This window comes from Phyllostomus hastatus, unplaced genomic scaffold, assembly GCF_019186645.2.
Source record: "Phyllostomus hastatus isolate PE091 unplaced genomic scaffold, TTU_PhHast_1.1 phas_scaffold_345, whole genome shotgun sequence".
Taxonomy (NCBI): Eukaryota; Metazoa; Chordata; class Mammalia; order Chiroptera; family Phyllostomidae; genus Phyllostomus; species Phyllostomus hastatus.
The window spans coordinates 17,842,236-17,860,833 of NW_025334024.1; the positions used below are offsets into that span (position 1 = coordinate 17,842,236).

The following is an 18,598-nucleotide window of genomic DNA, read 5'->3' on the forward strand; positions in this document are numbered from 1 at the left end:
TAAACAGTGAAAAGTAATCATCCTCCCACATGGCCCCCAAATACCAGTTTCCCCTCCATAGTTTCCAATTCCAGTTTCTTAACAATTCCTACCAGAGAGGCTATGCACATTCCAACAAATACGTGTATGTATTCCTTTCAAAAATAACCACAGGGTAGTAAGGTATTATACACAGTGTTCTGTACCTTTCTGCATATCAATTTCTTTTTATATAACAAAGATTTAACAGTAACTTGGACAAGGTTACTAAAATAAAGTGTTTCTTCATTTCACTATGGTTTTTCATTTGCCAAATTAATGATAGCCTGCCATTACTGTGAAAAGTAAAGAAAGTGCCAGAGTACTAAAATATCTTTTTGCAGAAAAATCAGAAAAAGAGGCCCTGACTGGTGTGGTTGGTTGGACGTTGTTCCACAAAGCAAAAGGTCGCTGGTTGGACTCCTGGGCAGGGCACATGCCTGGGTTGTAGGTTTGGTCCACTTTGGGGTGTGCACCGAAGGCAACTGGTCGGTGTTTCTCTCCCTCTCTTTCTCCCTCCCTTCCCCTCTCTAAAAATAAATAAATAAAATATTTTTTTTAAAGAAGAAAAGAGCCCTGCTGGTGTGGCTCAGTGGATCAAGTGCCAGCATGAAAATGGAAAGGTCGCCTGTTTGACTCCCAGTCAGGGCACATGCCTGGTTCGGGGGTGGGGGGCTGGTGAGAGGCAACCAACCGATCCATGAATCTCTCCCACATCAGTGTTTCTCTCCCTCTCTCTCTCCTTCCCTTCCCTTCCCTCCTCTCTAAAAATAAATAAAATCTTTAATTTAAAAGAGGTCATTAATATTTTTTAAAAAGAAAAAAAAAGAAAAATTGTGAAAAAGACAATATTAAACCCTACCAAGGATGATGGATTGAAACTTTCTAAATTTTATAGATGGTGAAATAAAAATATACCCAATGACCTTCCTAAGTGATTTCAGGTTAAAAGACACAGACAAAAATCAAACCCCTTGGGCTGTTACCACTTGGAGTACTGCTTCAACTTTCCACATACACCAAATGCTCATGAACACCACCATTACAAGTTTAGCATGGCAGGACCAGACGCCACAGAGGTTATCCAAACAGGTGTGGGACATCCCTAAGTCTCTGTGCTGCCAGGATCTCAAGCTTCCAAGGACCATCTACTGTTGGGTTACTGCCACCCACGGGTTACCACCACTCCTTGGATCCAGTCTCTAGCCAGGCTATCAGGACCACCCACTGGAACCATTATATTATGTTCTGCCTCAGCTTTTCCAGGCAAAACAATTTCTAACCCCTTCTGGCAGATTTCATTTTTCAGCTTAATCATCTTTACGGGTGGTGTGGAAATTCATTTCCCAGTGCTAGCCTGTATTTGTGGAGACTTTTTGGTTAGAAAACTGGTTTAAGCCTTCACTCTTCTTTCCATTAACCAACTATTTGAAAGAAAGTGAGTCAATTTTTTTGAGATCTGTTTCTTCGACTATAATAAGAATGTTAAAATGAATGTAAGGTAACAATTTTTTATAAAATTGTGACTTAAGGCCTCTTACAGACGTTTAATTACAGGGAGAAAACATTTTTCTTTAACATTCTCCTTTTAGGAAAAAAGAGGTAAACTGCAAGAAAATAAGCTGAGCCCTGGCTGGTGTGGCTTAGTGGATTGAGGGCCGGCCTGCGAACCAAAGGGTTGCTGGTTCAATTCCCAATCAGGGCACAGGCCTGGTTTGTGGGCCAGGTCCCCAGTAGGGGATGGTGCAAGAGGCAACCACACATTGATGTTTCTCTCCTTCTCTCTCCATCCCCCTCTATCTAAAAAAATAAATAAATAAAATCTTAAAAGAAAAAAAAAAAGCTGACATAAGGAATTTGTTATGGATTTTTTTAAAAGGGAAGCAAAAGCATAAATTGGTAGTTACCGACCAGTCACCGAGATTTAAATTACAGCATTGGAAATATAGTCAATAAAACTGTAATAACTATGCATGGGGCAAGGTGGATACTTGAAATATTGGGGGGATCACTTTGCAAAGTATGTGACTGTCTAAACTGCTGTGCTGTACACCTGAAACTAATACAGATTAATGCAAACTGTAATTGAAAAAATATACTAAAAAATAAAAAGGGAAGCAAAATATACACAAGCAAAATGTCAAAACACATGCATACCCTAATTCCCCTAAGTGACTGACAGTACAAGCTCTGGAGTCCAATTCCAGTCTAATTTTCTAGATGCTAGTTTTCTACAAGAACTGATGTTTCAAATTACTGCCATAAAGAACTACAGGATCTTAAATCATTGAAGAAAATCTAACCATTTTTCTATGCTCCAGGTCATAATGCAAGGAAAGTGCCCTAATACATTTTAGAGAATTAAAAGGATGTTCTTGGCAATCAGGTAATTCAATTAACTGGAACCGTCACTGTGGTAGAGATTTTAGTGCTAAAGTACTTTAGATCTACTATTTACTGTAGACATACATAGACCAAGCACCATATGTACTAAAGCAACAAGTGCTTTACAAGCGTTTTCCTATTTAACTCTCACAACAATATCTATGAGAAAACCAGCTCAAGAGAGACTGGCAAGTAATGGAGCAGGAACCTCAACTAGGCCTGTCTATGAAGCCCACACTCTCAAATCCCTGACATACACCCAACTGGAAACAATCTGTCTGTGCAATAAGTTATTTGACACCTCCATCAACAGACTATATTTTTGTTCATATACAAACATAAACACACACATATAAACTCACACACCAAAATGTTTTTTCTCAAGTAACATTATAAATAAGAACACTCAAACTAACATTTTAGAAAGATAATTCAGTCTCAATCTAGAATTTTATTTAAAGCAAAATATATACAACTTCCTAAATAATCGTTCCATTAACTGTTAAATAGTTATGCTTCAAATATAATGTAGCTGAAGGACTTTTTATAAAATAATTCTTATATTCATTTAAGGCCATGTTAGCTTGTCCCAGAAAGACAAAACGATCATGTCCTCTGACATGACAAGATCTCTTACTCCTTCGCTCCCCAGCATATACTGTTCCTTCTACACAATGTTCTCTCTAGTTTGTCCAGCTAACAAACTTCAAGTCATCCTTCAAACTCCCTGCAAGTGTTTCTCCTGTAAACCACCCAACAGAGGCAGATGTGAGTGTTCCATCCTCCACAATGCCACTCTTCCCCTGCTCCATTGTGTATGGCTGCTGCTAAAACAAGACTGCAGTTATCTGTTTATACATCTCTTTTCCCTCAAGACTGAGAGCTGCTCAAGGACAGAAACCATGCATTTGCATGTCTATTTCCTTGTCCCTAATGCAGAGTCCAGCACAACACAGTTGGGTTCATTACTTAATAAACAACATAATTAATATAAACCAATTAATTAGAAACATGTTAAATCTCTCCAGAGACCACTAACATGTATTTTTCTACTTTAACCTATAGGCTATCCTTTAACTCTAACTTTCAGATAGGGAGGAAAGGAGCTTTTTTTGACCATTTCCATTTGACAAGTAAACATAACATACAAAGCACTGTGACGGGTAGTGTGTAGATTAAAAAATCCGGGTCCCCATCTCACTGGGGATCACAACAGAGTGGGGGAAAACAGACACATTTATAATTGTTCCAACATACTGTCCAGTACATACAATAAAAGAAGTATGAAGTGCTCTGGAAACTACAAAGTGGAAGAGCTAATTATGATAAAGAAAACAGAAGGGATTGACAGATAACATTTAAGCTGGGCCTTGATAAATGGATAGTACATTTATCAAGTACATTTATAAAAGTACACTCTTGGCGAGGAGACAAACGACATGAGCACAAATGTTCAAAAGTATAACAAATGCGTATTATACATTTAAAAACTTCCTACTATTACAGATAATGAGCATTCTGAAAGAAAATGTTGTGGGAAGTTCAATCACAAATATTGTAAAAGCCTCAAAGAAAACAAATGTATTGCATTATATTCTTCCTGTCTCTACTAAGCTAATTAAGTATTCTTGGGAACATCATCACAGCTGCCATCAGCGTATGTGGATATTTACTGATTGACAAAGGGGAGTATCAATCATGCGACCAATTAATGTCTTTCTCACATATCATCAATGTTCCTCTCCCTCCGTCCCTTCATCTCTTTAAAAAAAAAGGGGGGGGGAGTTCACTATTTCATACATTAACCACTGAGTAGGCTTGAGTTTTTCCTTTATTCTAGAAAAATTATAATGTAGTAGAAAAAATATATGAAATAACATCAGTAATAGCCATTGACACCTAGTCAATGCCACATACTCTAAAAGTGCTTTCATATGTATTTACTCATTCAATCCTCACAATGACTGCATGAGGTAGGCATGATTTTTAGCCCTCTTTTACAGATGAGGAAACTCGGTCACAGAAAGGTGAAATACCTTTCTGAGATGACAAAAGTAAATGGCAGAGCTAGATTCAGACCTTGCAGTCTGGCTCTAGAGTCTGGTCTCTTAACCAGTCTTTGTGTGTATAGACACACACACACACACACACACACACTCTCTCTCTCTCTCTCTCTTTAATATTAATTTAGATAACACTGTACACAAAATGTTGTGCATGCAAAATCCACACATTTCTTGTATTATGATACCAACTTAAATTTTTTTAATGTGGTAAAATATACATAACATCAAAATTACCATCTTAACCATTAAAAAAAATGTCAGCAGTCAATCCACTGAGCCACACCAGCCAGGGACCAAAGAGTTTTAATAATGTTCTAAAAATACATATTCTATGATAATAAGGTATTTTTAAGCAAATAATCTGAAAAAATAATTAAGAAACAATAGATAAAATATTTGGATCAATGAATTAAGAGAAATATATATCATGCTAAATGATTTTTATAAGGACTAATAAACGAAAAATTCATGTACAACCTTAAAATCAAGTTTCTTTATAGCAATTACATTTAATTAACACAAAGCCACAAAGTACAATTTTTAAAAAATGAAAGCCAAAATTAAACTTAAAACTATTAAACACATTATGAACAAACATCACACAATAAATCCTGAGAGTTTGGGGGAAAGTACTAACCAGTTACTGCCAGCAGCTGTGAAACTCTCACCTCCATTTCCTCCCGATGAGACCTGTCTCTATCTTCAAATTCACGTGTCCTTCTCCGAGCCTCTTCAAAGGCCTGTTGTGCTAACGCATCCTCCTGCTATCAGAAGAATACAAGAAATAGATATTTTAATTTTAATTTGTAATTTAAAAAAATCAAAATGGGGTGTTTTATTTTTGGAAGGAAATAACAGAATTCCTTAAACATCAAAACTATAAAAAGTTAATGTTAGAGCTACTTTAAAAAGAAAACTTCAGTATTTCTATGCTTTATACCGCATCTTGGAAATAGTTCAATTATATTCTAACAACTAAAAACATTCTTCGCTTTTCTTTCTGTACCTTATCCTATTCACCCCCATCCAAAAGGAAGAAAACAACATTGTGATCAAGTCAATAAAACTTCCAGACAATAAAAAGTAAATGTAATTCGAAGGCATATTATCAAGAAAATAATACTTCTAACATATGACAAATCTGCACTGCACAAGAGGAAATCCAGATACCTCAAGCTGACTGTGTCTAAAAAGGCAACCAATTTAACCTTTCCCCTTCTTCAGTCTCACTTGGTGGTACCACTCATTCAATTCTGCCAGAAACCAGAGCCACCTCTGAGTTTTCACTCTCCTGTCTCCACAGAGCCAACAACCAAGTACTACATCCATCAGACCTCCTACATATTTTTGAAATTTTTAGTCTCCTTTTTATCCCTACAAATGTTTTCCTAATTCAGACTCCTTTGATCTCTTACCTAAATCACTGCAACCATCTCCTAAAGTCTCTTCCTGCTTCCATATCCTGACCACAAAACCCTCCAACTTAAAAAAGTTCCCCATCGACAGCATAGGATGTTCAACCTTTGCGGTCATGCCCTCCTTAATACTAGGATTTTCTATGGTACAACTGGAGAAACTAAAAGATCAAAAACAATACCAAAAAAGTAATCAATATACACCTCCCTAGATTCACTGCAACAAGGGGTGATCAGGTAATTTAGTTCTTAATCAATAGGATAGAAGTATAAGTCAACCTAATAGGGCTTCTAAAAAGTCATTTGAGGGACATTTCACTTTTCCTCCTTCATGGGAAATGATGCAATGCCCACAGATAGAGCAGTCAGCTTGCAACATAATAATAAGGATGTAGCTGCACAATGAACATAGTAAAGCAAGAAGATAAAAGGACTAGAGGTCCTGATTATAATTAAGTATGATACTAGGTCTGGACCATGTACTGTTGGAGGTCTTGTTCTGTGTGATAAACCTTCTGTCACTGAGTAGAGTTTATTCTTACAAGTTTCACTGACACAATGTAACTTAAAATTAAAAGATATATCAAATTTCCATTCTTATGATGCATTTATGAGCTTTATCTCTCAGGGCAAGGTATTTCATTTCTCTAAGCCTCGGGAATACTTCGCAAGATCATTGTGAAGGTTAAATGAGATAACCTATTTAAAAAGTGCTTAAGCACACTACCTGACAGCATTTAACAAGTTCTAGCTATTTATTTTACATTCATGAATCTATAAAACTTACACATTTGACCAAACATAATTACACATACCTACTGTCGTCTCAGAAGGCACTATATAAGCCAGAAGTACCTGCAAAAGAATGCCGTTCCCAAGTCCCAAGGGATTTCTATTATTTAGCTAGGTGTCAACCAGTACACATCTGCTAACAGGATGAGCTTTCTGTCCTGTGTATTCACTCGTTCACTTAACATTTATTCCACAAGTATTTACTGAGTCATTATTGTGTCCAAGTCACCCTGCTAGGTGTCATGGATGCAATGCGAGCGAACAAATAGTACTTTTCCTCACAATTTCTGGCCCAGTGAGGCAGGTGGACAATGAACAAATAATTACAAAAATCAATATGTAATTATCAGCTGTGATTTAGTCCAGTAGAGGGAAATTACTTGATGAAATGAGAGCATAAAACATGAGATGTGACCTAGTTCCCTAAGGAAATTATTAGCCACTAATGTGTAATTCTAGCAATGGTCACAGATTTTTATTCATTAAAAGAAAAAAAAAGTACGATTATTAATAGTTGTAGTAAAATAAGAGAGATTTGGTAGCCCTCTACTTTCTAATTCCACCTTCTATCTTGGTTTCTTCTAGTGATCTGTGAAATGTACGTGCAGTAAACAGTTTGCACTTTAATAAACTGTTAAATCTGAAGGATGTTCCTTGATTACCAGTGTTATTCTGAGCCTTTCTTCTTGGAACCTGAAGTAACACTTCCCTTTCAAGGACAACACAAAAGGCACTTGCTGATAAAACTACACTCTTACCCAATAAAAATATGCTCAGATGGCCTTGAACGAATAACTCTTCTAGTCTCAAGTGGTAGTGGGAGAAGTTTTCAACACTCCACTGCCCACCAGCTACATGTTCTGTATTAGTCTGTTACTCCATGGTCTATACTGTGACCTGTACAAAGTAGTCAGGTGGGGACATCACAAAAGGTGGCTGGGTGAATTTGAAACCTATGTGGGAAATAAAAGTCCTCAGTGCTTGCATATAGTATATATAGAATGTTCTGACCATGCCTTTTTTTTTTTAACTGAAATGCATTATACAATAAGGTTTTGTTTTTTAGATTTTATTTATTTATTTTTAGACAGGGAAAGGAGGGAGAAAGAGAGAGAGAGAAACATCAATGTGCGGTTGCTGGGGGCTGTGGCCTGCAACCCAAGCATGTGCCCTGACTGGGAATGGAACCTGCGATGCTTTGGTTAGCAGCCCGCACTCAATCCATTGAGCTACGCCAGCCAGCACCCCCGCTCCTTTTTTAAGATTTTATTTGTTTATTTTTAAAGAGAGGAAGGGAGGGAGAAAAAGAGGGAGAGAAACATCAATGTGTGAGGGAAACATTGATCGGTTGCCTCTTGATTGAACGTCCCCTACTGGGGATCCAGCCCACCCAGCATGTGCTCTGACTGGGAATTGAACTGGTAACCTTTTGGTTCACAAGCCAGTGCTCAATCCACTGAGCCACACCAGCCAGGGAAAGACTATTCTGACCATTCTTGCTGCAGTAATACTGCTTTTTTTGTATTGCATAAATCTATAATTATATTTATTTTACAGTTTGGTAATAATTATCTTTCTGCAGCAGTGAATTTTAAAAATGGAAGTGCATTTTTAATTAAAAATTAAGAATCAAATTCATTTTCAAGAATGGTGAATGTGTAATTTTCATGAAATGATGACATGTAATAAGCTCTGGACCGAAATTATGACTGATTCACATCTCCTGGAGATCAAAAGAAATCTGCTGAAGAAGCATCAACATACACTTCAAAGGCGACAATTTAACATGTGCTGCTACAAACGATGCATTTAACATTTCCCTGTAGAACTTTTTTTTTTTTTTACAGATTTTATTTATTTTTAGAGAGAGGAAGTGAGGGAGAAAGAGAGGAAGAGAAACATCAACGTGTGGTTGCCTCTCACACACCCCCCAACTGGGGACCTGGCCTGCAACCCAGGCATGTGCCCTGACTGGGAATTGAACCAGTGACCTTTCGGTCTGCAGGCCGGTGCTCAGTCCACTGAGCCACAGAAGCCAGGGCAAATTTAACTTCTTTTAAAGATAATGGCTCTTCTAAATTAATTTTACTCACATTCTCAAGCACATACAAAAAGCAATGCTGTTCATATATTAACTTCAGTAATAGAAAAAATTTGCAAAAAAAATGAAGGACATCAGTTTTACATCAGTGTCATCAAGTACTTCAAATACAAAACCTGTAAATTCCAACAGTAGTTCAATTTTTCTAACCTGATCATAGAATCAAAATACAGGCATGCCTCATTAATTCTGCTTCACTTTATTGTGTTTTTTATAAATTGAAGGTTTGTGGCAGCCCTGTCACAAAAGATTACAACTCACTAAAGGCTCAGATAATGGTTAGCATTTTTTAAGCAATAAAATATTTTATTTTATTTTAATTTTAATTTATTTACTTTTAGAGAGAGGGGAACGGAGGCAGAAAGAGAGGGAGAGACATCAATTGTGAGAGGTACATGGATTGGTTTCCTCTCGCATGTCCCCAACTGGAGAGCTGGCCCGCCACCAGGCATGTGCCCTGACTGGAAATCAAACCAGCAACCTTTAGGTTCACAGGCTGGCACTCAATCCACTGAGCCATACCAGCCAGGGCCTTTTGAAACAATCAAGTTTAAAATTAAGCTATGTATGGCCCTGGCTGGCGTAGCTCAGTGGATGGAGCGCGGGCTGGGAACCAAAGTGTCCCAGGTTCGATTCCCAGCCAGGGTACATTCCTGGGTTGCAGGCCATAACCCCCAGCAACCACACATTGATGTTTCTCTCTCTCTCTATCTCCCTCCCTTCCCTCTCTAAAAAATAAATAAATAAAATATTAAAAAAAAAAATTAAGCTATGTATAATGTTCTTTAGACATAATACTATTGCACAGTGAAGTACTAGAGTATAGTGTAAACATAACTTTTATATGCACTAGGAATTTAAAAATTGGTGTGACTTGCTTTATTCTAGTAGTTGCTTTATTCCAGTGGCCTGGAACCAAACCTGCAATATCTTCAAGGTATGCCTGTAAAACTTTGGAAGGGTCATTAAATTAAAAGTAAAATGTCTTTCTGTGACTGCCAAAGTAAATTAATTAAGGGAGTATTACAATAAAGATAAGGTTATTGGCTTTTATAGTGGCAACACAAACACAAATGCTGGCGGAGCATACATTTGGTAAAAAAAATATCATTCTCAGTGAATTTTAAAACCTATGAAATAAAAATTTAGTAGGATATGTGGTACACACATAATTCATAAGTGTTATCCAACTCAGAAGTTATAGTTGCATAAATTACAAATATAAATATTCATGTACCCACAGTTAAAGTAACCAAATTATAAAATTTTTGTGACATTAATGCTGAATACTATGAAATCAACCTAGTTTCTATATTGACAATGACTTTTCTTTTTAAAGATTTTAAAAAAGATTTTTATTTATTTATTTTTAGAGAGGGAAGGGAGAAAGAGAGAAAGAGAAAAACATCAATGTGCGGTTGCTGGGGGCCATAGCCTACAACCCAGGCATGTGCCCTGACTGGGAATCGAACCTGTGATGCTTTGGTTTGCAGCCTGCGTTCAATCCACTGAGCTAAGCCAGTCAGGGCTACAATGACTTTTCTTTTGTAAATTATTTCACATTGTTCAAAGTTAGTTGGGCCCTGGCTGATGTGGTTCAGTGGATTGAATACCAGCCTGCAAACTGTTGGTTCCACTCTCAGGCAGGGCACATGCCTTGGTTGCAGGCCAGGTCCCTAGTTGGGGGTGCAAGACAGGCAACCACACATTGATGTTTCTCTCCCTCTCTTTCTCCCCCCCTTTCCTTGTCTCTAAAAAATAAATAAATAAAATGTAAAAACAAAACAAAAAAAATACTCGGAATACTTGGAATACTCTGATTCAAGCATTAAATGGTGAAGTGCCAAAATTTTCAGTTTTTCAAGTTTTTAGATAATTGTAATTACTGAAAACTATCCCCATAGGTTACAGAAAATAAGTTAAGAGATGAAAATATAATCAGTAAATGTGATTTACTGTATTTTTTAGTTCATATCATTGTACTCAGAAATATCTTCATCTGTGGGAAACTTTTAAAATATTTTATTGAAGTGTATTATTTAGTCATACTTTGCATAACATAGGGGATATGGTTCTGAGAATCATGTTGGGCTGTTCTGTTGTATGAACATTATAGAGTGGTACATTTACACAAATCTGGATGGTGTAGGCTACTACACACCTAGGCTACATGGAATAGCCCACTCCTCCTGGACTACAAACCTATACAGCATGTTACTGTACTGAATACTGTACAACTGTAACACAATGGTAAGTACTGTGTATCTAAACATAGAAAAGGTACCGTAAAAATGCTCTATAAAAAACAAAAATGGTACACGTGTATAGGGCACTTACTGTAAGTGGAGCCTGCAGGACTGGAAGTTGCTCTGGGTGAGTCAGTGAGTAGGGATGAGTGAATGTGAAGGCCTCGGCCATTACTGTACACTACTGTAGACTTTATAAACACTGTACACTTACGTACACTAAATTTATAAAAGTGTTTTTCTTTTTTCAGTTATAAATTAAACTTAGCTTATTGTAACATTTTTACTTTGTAAATTTTTTTATTAATAACACATCTTAAAACACAAACATGTACAGTTATACAAAACTATTTTCTTTATATCCTCATTCTATAAGCTTTTTTCATTTTACATTTATTTATTTTTTACTTACCAAACTTCTCCTTGTTAAAAACTATGGCATAAACACACACACCGTAATGCCTAGCCCTAACACAGGATTAGGATTATCGACAGCCTTCTACCTTCCTATCTCATCCCACTGGAAGGTCTTCAGGAGCAATAACTTGCTTGGAGCTGTTATCTCCTATGATACCAGTATCTCCTTCTGGTAAATCTCCTGAAGGATGAGCCTAAGGCTCCTCTTAAGCAAATGCTGCTCTTTTCGGAAACCTGTCCATAGTAGTTTGCTAGAGTTCCCCACCCCCCCATCATAGATTTGCTTGTAGGCAGATGATAATGAACTAGGAACATTCCTCTCTATTAAAGAAAACCTTTCCATGTTGGGGTCCATGTTTTCAAACTTTTTTAAAAAAGATTTTATTTTCACAGAGAGGGGAAAGGAAAGAGAAAGAGGGAAAGAAACATCAATGTGTGGTTGCCTCTCACACACCCCCAACTGGGGACCTGGCCTGCAACCCAGGCATGTGCCCTGAGACTGGGAATCGGTTGACATGCCGGCGACCTCCCGGTTCACAGGCCAGCACTCAATCCATTGAGCCACACCAGTCAGGGCCACACAATTTAATTTTTTTAATGGAATTGTATCTTCTGTTTATATCTTAGCTTACCTGGTACCTCAGTATCTGTTAGAGACTTTTGTCCTTATATGGCAGAGACAGAATTATTAAGATCTCTTAACACGAGGGCCCTTCCTGACTTTAACCTTAAATTACTTCCATAAAGTCCTATCTCCAAACATAGTCACATTGGGTGTTGGAACTTCAAGGTATGAGTTTTGGGGGAACACTACATGCAGTCTATAACAGCTGTAAGTGGTGGGGCCAGGATTCACAATTATATGACTATGAAGCTCCTTCCCTTAATTTCTATATTCACTGCCTCTTTACATATGATTTTGGAATGGGGAAAGCCACAGAGAAATTCTGACTGCTGACTGGATGGTTGGGATTCCCTGCTTTGAAATTTTTTAATTATGTAAAACCTATTATTATAGTGATAAAGCTCAATTTGTGCACTGGGGCAACAAGGCTTAAAAAATTCTAAGTATGGAAAATGTTGTAGGTTAAGCTAATTTTTTACCTATCATTCTAATAAAATATTTCAGTTTTAGAAGTCATCCTAATCAGAAACTTTTCTGACTGTAAGTTCAACCTGTTGCATCACTGTTTTTTGTTTGTTTAGTGACTTGCCTGGACTAATTCTGTACTGTAAAATCTTGTTTCCCCAGCAGCATGCTGCTTCTGAAGTCACCTCTTAGTATTTTTTTTTTAAGCCTTGCTTTCTGAGGGTTGCCCCTGGTCAGCCAATGACTGGTCAGAGGTTTTGCTTAAACACTTGTAGCCACTAGACTTCGATCCTTTGTCATTGGATCTCTGTGTGGCTTGGAGGAATCTTGTCAAGGTGCAGGGAACTTATCAGTCTACCTTTATTTAGCCAGGAATTACCATCTTGCAAAGGCCCTCTTCGTTCTCTCCTGAACACATGTGGCTTTGTGCATGCACACAGCCTTCTAGACCTTGAGGGGTGAGTATCATCTTAGGAGGACCCACTTTAGCTATCTCTTTCCCTAGATCTCCCTGATAAATTTCTGGCTAGTCTGCCATTTTGCTGCTTCCTGCAAAACTAGCTTTCCTGGACTGTTTGCCAGAGACCTCTACTGTTCTTGAGAACGTCCCCGGGCGTGAATTTTTCCAAGCACTGTTCTAAACAAAGTCAGCTCCTCCTCATAACAGAAGAGAGCTGCTGGCTCTCATGGCTTGCCCTGCCTGCCAAGGGTAGAACTCGAGGGACCAGAGAGTTGAGGGAGAAGATGGGAGCAGCTTCTGACTAAAACGACAGACTACTACTGTTGTTACTGAAATTCAGTAGCTGCTGCTTCTCCTTTTTTTTTTTTAAGATTTTATTTATTTATTTTTAGAGAGGAGAAGGGAGAGAGAAAGAGAGAGAGAAATATCAATGTGTGGTTGCCTCTCACATGGCCCCCACTGGGGACCTGGCCCGCAACCCAGGCATGTGCCCTGACTGGGAATCAAACCAGCGACCCTTTGGTTTGCAGTCTGTGCTCAATCCACTGAGCTACCCCAGCCAGGCAGCTTCTTTTGAATAAATGCCTCTCAATTGATGTCCTTTGGTTAATGTCCAGAGACCTTAAATGGCTTTTGTGTTATTATTTTTTTTACAACTTTGTCCAGATTAATTATTGCTTTTGGGGGAGAGGATGTGCCAAGCTCCTCACTCTGCCATTTCAAAAGTACTGCTCCTACATTTTATTTTGAACTGTTTTTTTCTTTTTTATAATGCTCTAAAGATCTAGAACAAATATTAAACAGAACCATTTACTGAACTTTGAAGTGGCCCACTGAGCAGATAAAGGTAATCAAATGAAATTTAGAACCACTGAGGAAAAAAACTTACCTAAAACCAGGACCAGAATCTGGGTTTCGACATCTTTAGAATTCTCCGACATTACTTGCACACGAGACTTTCTATACTTACTGTTAAAGACTGGGGAAAACAGATCCCTAGGCAAAGGCAGTATTAGGGATAAATAGAGGGACCACACTCTTAAGCCTGAAGTCGCCCTACCTGGGCTCGTTCCTCATCAAATTCCAGGCAGCCCATACCATCCAATCTCTGGAGATCAATCCAGCCTTTCCAGATAACACAAACTCCATTCAGAATCATGGGAGCCTTCAAATACACCTAAGACACAGAAAAGAAGGATGAAAACCAATAAGCCATCAGACACATGAAAAACAAAGGACCAAGTTATTTATGAAAACTGTGGTTTTCTTAGGAAATAAAAAATAAATAAATAAAATGATTATAAAATTAAGAATTACAGGAAAGTATATAAACTACAGCCTCTGACCATAATCTATAAATTAAATTAACCTGGTTTGCCAGGATTTTATTTCTAGTTACAATTCTTTCAGGTTATTTTTTAAAAAGAAGTTTTACAGATTTTGTAAAAACTATAGTAAGATAACTTGAAGAAGGCATCATTGCTCTTCCTTCAGCTGAAGCTAGGAAAATCAGGTACTTTGATTTTTGAATCTTGAGTAAAAAGATATAAAGATGGAGAACAGCTGTAATTCACTAGTCCCTGAAAAAAGCACGCAGTGCTTCCCTGCTTGGATCCCTCAAGCACCCAGGGTCAAGCTCTTTTACACACTTCCCTTCAGTTGTATAAGCAGCCTCATAGCTTCCTGATGAGCAATGCCCCTTGCTTGCTTTATTTATTTTTATTTGAATTTATTAAGGCAACATTGGTTAATAAAACTGTAAGGTTTCAAGTGTATAATTCTATAATATATCATCTGTATATTGTATTGTGTGTTTACCATCCCAAGTCAAGTAATGACGCTTTTCTTTTAAACTTAAATTAGCCAGAGCTGATTTCTCCTGCTTCTAACCAAACAGCCTGAACTGATGTAACATTTATTTATTTACCATTCTTTTTCAAGTCAATAAATAACCCTAGAGCAAAAGTCACTTTAGGTATGATGACCAAATTTAGATCGCTTCTACTTTCAGTCACCAAATTCTCATATTTCCTGAAACAATCATTATTCTCAAGAGCATTTAAGGACCCATCAAGAAAGAAAAGGTTCTAATGCTATAACCTTGAGGTGAAGATTTTACTGTGATGCAGTAAAAAATATTAAGAAAAAATTAGTACAGTGCCTACAATCTCCCCAACCATAATACCATACTATTCTATGAGTTACTTTAAAACTTTCTATTTTAGGTTACAAACACATTATTTTAGGTGTTTGATACCTCATTTATCATGGGCTTCTAAACAAAAGTCAGCACAGATTTTTAAAATTTTGTGGGCTTTTTTTTTACTTTTTAAAAAAAGATTTTATTTATTTATTTTTAGAGAGAGGAGAAGTGAAGGAGAAAGAAAGGGAGAGAAACATCAATGTGTGGTTACCTCTCACACGCCCCCAACAGAGGAACTGATCCACAACCCAGGCATGTGCCCTGACTGGGAATTGAACCAGTGACCCTTTGGCTTGCAGGAGAGCAGTCAATCCACTGAGCCACACCAGCTGGGGCAGGTTTTTGTTTTTTTTTTAATCATTAACTGTTTTATCATGATTTTTAAAGTCCTACAGCAGGACTTTAATAAGTTTTTAATATCCAGGTTACCAAATGTATCTTTATAAATAAGGTTCTTAGCCCTGGCTGGCGTAGCTCAGTGGATTGAGCTCGGGCTGCGAACCAAAGTGTCGCAGGTTCGATTCCCAGTCAGGGTACATGCCTGGGTTGCAGGCCTTGACCCCCACAACCGCACATTGATGTTTCTCTGTTTCTCTCTCTCTCTCTTTCTCCCTCCCTTCCCTCTCTAAAAATAAATAAATAAAATCTTTAAAATAAATAAATAAATAAATAAGGTTCTTTATTTGCCCATAACAAATATATTTTCTGTGAATGTCAATGCTTTTGTGAGCTAAAATTTGTGTTATTTATCACCTTTAATTATATAAAATCAGTAAGACAACTTCTCATTATGAGGAAAAAGCTGGAAACACCAACTTCGTTACTCAATTTCCTCAACAAAAAATCTTTGGGCATTCTTGTTTTCAGAGAGGTTTAATAAGAATAATTGACTATTAAAAATTATAAACATGGTAGAAAAGTTTCAAAACAGCTGTAAAGTAAGACCTATAAGATTTGCTCTTTTTCAATACATTATTTATGTCATTCCCCTCCACTACTAAACACAACCCTTTTTACTATTAAGGACTCCAATCAACCACTCTGGACTAATTTCTACTCACATTTAAAAACAAGCCAAAAACATGAAGTTCCATGTCTCCTCCCATTTGGACCAAGGGAAACAGTCTACAGTTATAGCTAAAACCGTTTAACCACACATTTCCTTCTGTTCTGATAAGTGCTCATTCCCTTCCACATTGTAAATTTAAAACTCCACTGACGTACACCTAAGTGAAGCAAGTGACTATGAACTCATTATTTGACACTCACAAAACCTAAAAATGTGCCCATCTATATACTGCCTATCATCAATATGCTGTGATTTACCACATCTTCTAATCAAGATTTCACCTACTCTTTCTAATGGGGAATGGGGAGAGTGCAACACAGTAAGGAGTGTAACATTTCACCCATCAGTGTGCTTCATTATTTTAAATTATCATACTAATCATGAAGCGCATTCTTCTAATGGCAGAGAAAGGTCAACTTCATGTCAGATTCTACATTCATCAATAAGTTTATTATCTTTTAGAATCAAAGATTCCATAGGTGTAGTTTATTCATATTAACTTCATAGCCAAAAATATTTTCCTTAAGAAATTACTAGATTTTTAAAAAGCCCATTTATTACTTTTTTTGGGGGAGGGGTGTCAAATGATCTTTAATTGAAATACTTTCCTTTGTAGTTCTCAGTATATGTGCTACCAAAGCAAGCACTACCATGTAGTTCTTCACTAGCTGGGCATTCCACTACACCACTGTCGATGCCATCAACATGGCAGCCCACAGACTGGGCAGTCCCTAAGATCTCTTTAATGGTTCTAGAGAGTTCCCTAGCTAAAGATTGGTGCTGCATCTGTTGGGCAATGTTGATAAACTCATCAAAAGTGGTAATTTCCACTCTTCTTAATGTCTTTTGCTTCTTTCTGTCTCTCTGAGGGCTTTGATGATCAGGGCAGAGGCAGAAGGTATGATGTGAGCCTGTCTGTTCTGAATGGTCAGTTTCACTGTAATCCTCAGATTTTTCCAAACACAAGTTGCTATGGTGATAGCATCACCAACTTTTTTCAGAGACAGACCCAGGGGGCAGATCTTGGGGGCCAGGGCAGATATCACACTAAGTCCCCCACCAGTTGACCCCATGTACACAACTTTGATCTCACTGGAGTCGAGCTTTGGCAGCATGGTGGAGGCAGCTGGTGTTGGATGAACCCAGATTCGGGACAACAGAAAAAAAATGCACCTAAGCCTCCTCCGAGCCAAAAGTCATTACTTCTTAAAAAAATTTATATATAAATATATTTTTATTGATTATGCTATTACAGTTGTCCCAATTTTTCCCCTTTTGCTCCCCTCTACCCACTGACCCCCCTTCCCTCCATCAATACCCCCACCGTAGTTCATGTCCATGGGTCATGCATATAAATTTCTTGGCTTCTCCATTTCCTATACTGTTCTTAACCTCCCCCATCTATTGTATGCCTACCAATTATGCTTCCTAGTCCCTGCACCTTTTCCTCCATTCTCTCCCTTCTCCCTCCCTGCTAACGCTCCAACTGATCTCATTATCTATGATTCTGTTCCTGTTCTGCTTGTTTGCTTAGTTTTTTAGATTCAGTTGTTGATAGTTGTGAATTTGTTGACATTTTAATGTTCATAGTTTTGATCTTCTTCTTTTTCTTATATAATTCCCTTTAACGTTTCATATAATAATGGCTCGGTGATGATGAACTCCTTTAGCTTTAACTTGTCTGAGAAGCACTTTATCTGCCCTTCCATTGTAAATGACAGCTTTGCTGGATAGAGTAATCTAGGTTGTAGGTCCTTGCTTCTTCTCATCACTTGGAATATTTCTGGCTAGTTCCTTCTTGCCTGCAAAGTTTCTTTTGAGAAATCAGCTGACAGTCTTACAGGAACTTCTTTGTAGGTAACTCTCTGCTTTTCCCTTATTGCTTTTAAGATTCTTTCTTCATTTTTAACCTTTGGCATTTTCAATTATGATGTATCTTAGTGTGGTCCTCATTGGGTCCAACTTGTTTTGGACTCTGTGCTTCCTGGACTTGTATGTCTATTTCCTTGGCCAAATTAGGGAAGTTTTCTTTCACTATTTTTTTCAACTACATTTTCAATCTCTTGCTCTTCCTCTTCTCCTCTGGCATCCCCATGATTCGGATGTTGGTATGTTTGGAGATGTCCCAGAGGGTCCCTATACTATCCTTGTTTTTTTTTTTTAATTCTTTTTCCTTCTTGCTGTTCTGGTTGAACGCTTACTTCTTATGTTCCAAATCATTTATTCGAATCCTGGCTTCCTCCCCTCCACTGATGGTTCCCTATAGATTTTTCTTTTTTCACTTAGTGTAGCCTTCATTTCTTCTTTTATGTTGTTGCCATACCTAATAAGTTCTT

At 37.6% G+C, this 18,598-nt stretch overlaps 1 protein-coding gene across 2 annotated transcripts in view; it reads right to left on the reverse strand.

Moving 5' to 3' along the window:
* The window catches only part of CBFB (core-binding factor subunit beta), a 56,125-nt gene that overhangs the window by 8,814 nt on the left and 28,713 nt on the right, over positions 1-18,598 (reverse strand). Inside the window, exons 4-5 of one of the 2 annotated variants that reach the window (XM_045818977.1) lie at positions 14,051-14,167; positions 5,138-5,233 (exon numbers count right to left, since the gene is read on the reverse strand). In XM_045818977.1, coding sequence (XP_045674933.1) covers positions 5,138-5,233; positions 14,051-14,167 — 213 coding nt within the window. Of the gene's footprint in view, positions 1-5,106; positions 5,234-14,050; positions 14,168-18,598 lie in introns of both variants that reach the window. The other variant, XM_045818978.1, reaches the window with a different exon arrangement.